Below are 5,770 nucleotides of genomic sequence, written 5' to 3'. Positions count from 1 at the left end.
TCCAGTGAAATATATTTATGTTTGTGGTTGTAATGTGACAAAATATGGAAAAGTTCAAGGGGTATGAATACTTTTGCAAACCACTGTATGTGAAAAGGATGGGTGCAAATAAAGATGAGAAATTTAAAAGTAAAAATAAAGAACATAATAAACAAAAGGCTGGGGTTTAGATGTTAAATCATATTCTTCAATTAAAGAGCACAGATTATGGGCATATTTAGTAGGCCTATGCATAATTTAAGAGATTTAATTAGTTGTTTGAATTTCACCAAAGCAAGATGTGTAAATTAATTCCTCATTCAAAGCAAAAATGTTTCCAGCAAACACCCTAATTCTACCAACAAAAAATGTTACCAAAGTGGTTTGACACTTGAGAAAGCAGGAAGCTTGAAATATACATTAAAGCAAAAGGGGAAACCCACAGACCTGATGTCCTACTTGCACTCACAAATTAGGTTTCATAACGTGTTTACCAATGGAGGGTTTTTATGAGACATTTTTAACTACAGTGTATAAAATAAAGTTAAGCAAGTAATTAAAAAAAAGATAATCTTTGCAAATATTACAGACATCATCAATCGAATCCAAAGCATCTTTCACAAAAATATGTTGGCATTGACCCATTTGAATGTTGGGGAGGGTTCTTAGTACACGTTGAATATTTGCATTTAAAAGTTTGTATGAAGGAGAAGGAAGGGAAGGAGAAAAGAATGAGGCCCAGAATGTCTCTGAAAGAATCTGTTACACAGTTCAGATGCAGGGTCAGTTTTTTTCCCATAAATAATTTAACATAATAGTAAAGTACCATATCAACTTTATTCATAAAGCACTTAAACAACCATAGGACCGAAGTGCTGTACAGTCACAGTCAATAAAACACACAACAGTCACAGTACATGATAAAAGCCAAATCCAAAAATTAAAACTATACAATAAAACAAACAAATGAAACCAATTAAAACAAATTAAAATAATCTCAAAACCAGGGGTGCCCAAACTTTTTCCCTGAGAGGGCCAAAATTAAAAAAAACTTTTTCCCTGAGGGGGGCCAAAATTAAAAAAACTTTTTTCCTGAGAGGGCCAAAATTAAATCAATCTGAGGGCCGCGGGCCAAATGCAATAATATAAGAAATGCTTAATACTTAAAGTTTTTTTTATGATTAAGCTAGCAGCGAGTGTGGATGCCCACATTTTTTTTTCAGCTCATGGATGGAGAAAATTCAATATATGCTCAGGCAGCACAGACTCATGGGACTTTTCATAATTTAAAATTTGAGTATATGGGGTTTTATAAGGTGTGCAAATCTATATATGGGCTTAAATCTAATCTAAATGTCTCTTGTAGTTACTTGTATTTTATATTTAATCTTAACATAATTACAATCTAATAACCAGGACAACTGTTGGTGGGCCAAATCAAATGGCTTGGCGGGCCAATTTTGGTCTGCAGGCCCCACTTTGGGCACCTCTGCTCAAAACAAACTAAAAGTCAACATCTCAGATGGAGCCAAAAGCCAAAGAGAAGAGATGGATTTTAAGTAGTGTTTTAAAAGCCGACAGGGATGTGTCTGATGTCCAAAGGCAGGTTGTTCCACATTTTGGGAGCAGCAGTGGAGAAGGCAGGATTCCCCTCTAAGCTTACGTTTAGTTTTTGGGATTCTCAGGAGCAACTGGTCTGTTGACCTGAGAGAACGAGAGGGGGTACAGGGGTGCAGCAGCAGCTTAGTGAGGTAAAGTGGGGCAAGACCATTTAATGCTTTAAAAACAAATAAAGGAACTTTAAAATGAATCCTAAAAGGCAGCCAGTGTAGTGAGGCTAAAACAGGGGAAATGTGCTCATGGTTTTTTTGTGCCGGTTAAAAAACGTGCGGCAGCATTTTGAACGCTCTGGAGGTGAGCAACAGAGGAAGCACTGACCCCTATATAAAGCCCATTACATTAGTCCAACCGAGTGGTGATGGAGTGGATTACTGCCTCGAAGTTCTTTCTAGAAAGAATGGGCTTGACTTTAGTTAGCTGCCTTAAATGAAAAACGCTGGATTTCACCACTGCTCTTATTTGCTTATCAAATCTAAGATCACTGTTCACCTTGGTCCCCAGATTTGTTATGACTGGTTTGATGTATGGAGTCAAGGACTGTAAATCCACAAGAAGGGATATCAGTGGATGTGCCAAAAACATAACCTCAGTTTTCTTCTAAAAACAACGAAAGCCATCCAGGCCTTCAAGTCCTCAAGACATTTTTAGTAGTGGTTCAGTGGAGAATGTAATTTTTTTCTTTAGGGGGACGTAAACCTGACAATCATCTGCATAAAAAAAAATGAAATTCCATGTTTTCTAAAAATGGACCCAAGTGGAAGCAAATAAAGACAAAAAAGGAGGGATCCTAAGACTGAACCCTGTGGGACTCCACATGAGACAGGAGCAGAAGAGGACACATGATCCCCAAGGCCAACACAGAATGTTCTCTCACTCAGATAAGATCTGAACCACTCCAGTGCTGTGCCCCTAATGCCCACCCACTGCTCCAAACGAGAAAATAAAATCTGATGGTCCACAGTGTCAAAGGCAGCAGTTAAGTCTAAAAGCACAAGAATAACACAATCTCCAGACAGTGACCAAGTATAAAATAGTTTCATCCACACAAAATAAATATAATTAATTATTAGTGGCATTGTCACTCTCTGCCAAAAGTAAAGCTGTAATAGTTTTGTGTGCGTAGTGTTAGCAAAATATCTCATGAAGCACTAGATGGATTTTGAATAAACTCTCCACAACTAAACATTGGATGTAGAACTACAACTGATTAACTTTGGATTCAGTCCAATTCAAAATGGCTGACAGCTAACTGACCTCAGCCAACACAAAAGTCTCAGTAAATTTTACAGATATTGAACTAAAATTTGATGTGGTGGTAGCTGAGAGTCATCCTCAAATCGTACTCTGACTCTTAATAGATCATGTGAGACTTTATTATATCACTTGAGATCACACAAGACTAGGCCAAAATGGTTATAAGACTTGTTTTTTTTTCTCATTACAAGATGATCTTAGTCTAAAACTCTTGCATGAATGGGGTCAGCGATATGTATTCATTTAATGAATGCTAGGACTTGAATTACCAAATGGGCTTATGCTTGATTGATTTTATAGTTTTTTAATGTTACTTTTTCCACAGTGGTTCCAGCAGGAAAAGCACCAGACAAGTCAAGCTCATCAAATAATCCCTCTCAAGAGACAAAGGCCATAACAGTTGACACAAATACATCTCTCTTAAATGGAACAGAAACTCAAAAAAATCAGGACGCTGGAATACACAAAATCACAGAGCAGGCTACTACAACACAAAGGCAGGGCGAAGGAACAACTAAGGACCAGAATCTTGAATCACAGCAGAATCAGTCCGATAAGGGGAATAATGGAGGGATGGAACACAAAAACAAGACGACACCTAGCAAAGTTGATGTGAACCAAACATCTAAACCTTCTACAAACATAGATCCCAAGAAGTCTACAGTCAACAAAACAACTAAGGATCAGAATTCTGAATCACAGCAGAATCAGTCCGATAAGGGGAATAACGGAGGGACGGAACACAAAAACATGACGACACCTAGCAAAGTTGATGTGAACAAAACATCTAAACCTTCTACAAACATGGAGCCCAAGAAGCATAAAACAGAAGTTAACAAAGGTGATGAAAATGTGGACAATTCTAACGAGATCAAGCAGCTAACAGTACCAACAATTAAAGCACCTGAGGAAAATGGACCAAATACTGACAAGGAAATGCATTCAAAAATCAGTGAGAATTCCAACAGTCCAGGACCAAATACTGACAAGGAAGTGCATTCAAAAATCAGTAAGAATTCCAACAGTCCAGGACCTAATGACAAAGAGAAAACAGGAGAGAACACTCTGATTAATGATCAATCCAAGGAGGACGAGAACAGTCACTTCTTCGCCTACCTTGTTTTCGGAGTTGTGTTGGTGGCAGGGCTTTACATCGCATTCCACAACAAGCGCAAGGTACCTTTTTGTTTTTCAGTATTTTAGTAGTTTTTCAGTATAGTTTTCTTTGCTTGTCATTAGAAGGCAAAAATCTATCTTTAGCAAACAAGACTCCTTTCCCCGAAAAAGACTCATTGACTACCAGCTTATTCTTATCCATACTTGTTAAATCATGCTTACAGAAAGAGACAAAACCCAATGAAAATCTTAACTTTTCTCTCTCTCCCCGTCCCCATTCCAAGATCATCGCCTTTGTTTTAGAAGGGAAGAGAGGCAGGTCTGCACGTCGACCTAAAACTTCAGAATATCAGAAGCTGCAACAACATGTAAGCTAGAGAAGTGAAAATTCTCATGTCGTTTTCTGAAGTATTTTATGACTTTTTTTGTTTGTTTTCTTTCAGGTGTGATCCAAAGTTGTAACAGTACTCTCAAGCCTGGAGAGGCTGAAAAGACTACTTCTTGCAGGGGAGGACAAGTCATGGGTGTATACCAGATTAAATGAAACCTCTTGTTGTTTTTACCTTTTAGATGTTTATTGCATGACTATGCAGAGGACACTACTGCCTTATTGGGGTAATGATGAGCATGGATTCCTTTTGCACTTCTGCTCTTTTAGGCAGTCTGGTAATTTGGCCTAAGCTCCAAACTCAGGATATTTCTGTAGCAGATTCTGTTTTGTTTTGTTTTAATGGTACAGTAGTACAACTTGTACCTAAAGAAGCCATTTTAGAGTATGGTTTGTGTGTTAAAGCTTTGCACTTGACCCAACTGTTTCCTGTAAAACAGTCTTGTTGGTGTGGTTATTATGTAGCTGCTCCACTTCTTTGGCCGGTTAGTCCTGTTTTGCACCACTAATGGTTTGGAAAACAGTCTGAAATATCAGTTGTTGTTACCTAAAGCTTTATTAGGAAGAGGTGATGAGCTGTTCCAAGTGCACTATAAAGAAAATGGATGTTGACCACTGATGACCACTGATGCGTAAGATTTAATCCTTTTTCAGAAGTTGTACATTTTTTTCTATAAATCATAAAAATGCATTGAGTGCCAAATGGTGAAAGAAATAACTGTGATTTATTGTGTGGCTCTTGTATTGTCTTTTTTTTTTCTTTCGCTGGTAGATAAAGAAAGCTGCTTCTGTTAAATTTAAGCTTGTTGCTTCTTAGCAGGACCCCCCCCCCCCCAAAAGTACTTTTCTAAAAAAAGAATCTGCAATAAAAAAAAGCATTCTTACGGATCTTTTTTGCTTGTAAAATGTATTGGAATTGGAGAACATTAATAATTGTGCACAACTATATATTTCAGCTTGATGGGAGTATTTTTTTTAAAATAAATTCAAAGCCAATCAGTTCAATTGTCTTGAGCGTTTTTAAAAGAGCCAAAACACCGAATTTTACAGCTGCTGTGTTTTATTCAATACATATTTGGTAGTTTCCCTCAGTTTAAAGAGTAATCCCAAAATTTACCTTTTTTTTTTTGCAGATAAACTGTCTATATATAAACATACTGTATTATTATACGATTAGAATTTTTTTAAATTATACTTGGGTAAAAAAATTGTAATGTTTCTGTACAACAATCTATAGAAAACATTACACTCATGATTACTAGGGATGTCCCGATACCACTTTTTCACTTCCGATACGATACCGATATTACAACTTTGAGAAATGTCCGATACCGATATTGACCGATACCGATATTGACCCGTTACTATAACAGTGCAAGTCACACACTTTTACCTATTTTGTAGTGTAAAATC

General features: G+C 37.1%; 1 protein-coding gene across 1 annotated transcript in view; it reads left to right on the top strand.

The window, feature by feature from the left end:
• tgoln2 (trans-golgi network protein 2) overlaps positions 1 to 5,362 on the top strand; it is a 7,826-nt gene extending 2,464 nt beyond the window's left edge. The window contains exons 2-4 of the mRNA XM_014012088.1: positions 3,179 to 4,029; positions 4,254 to 4,337; positions 4,413 to 5,362. Coding sequence (XP_013867542.1) covers positions 3,179 to 4,029; positions 4,254 to 4,337; positions 4,413 to 4,418 — 941 coding nt within the window. The 3' untranslated portion in view covers positions 4,419 to 5,362. The remainder of the gene's footprint in view (positions 1 to 3,178; positions 4,030 to 4,253; positions 4,338 to 4,412) is intronic.
• Positions 5,363 to 5,770: the final 408 nt, after the last annotated feature.

The sequence above is a fragment of the Austrofundulus limnaeus genome, unplaced genomic scaffold (genome assembly GCF_001266775.1).
Source record: "Austrofundulus limnaeus strain Quisiro unplaced genomic scaffold, Austrofundulus_limnaeus-1.0 Scaffold88, whole genome shotgun sequence".
In the NCBI taxonomy this organism is placed as follows: Eukaryota; Metazoa; Chordata; class Actinopteri; order Cyprinodontiformes; family Rivulidae; genus Austrofundulus; species Austrofundulus limnaeus.
The sequence above is the reverse complement of the archived record's forward strand: the minus strand, read 5'-3'. Positions and strand labels throughout refer to the sequence as shown.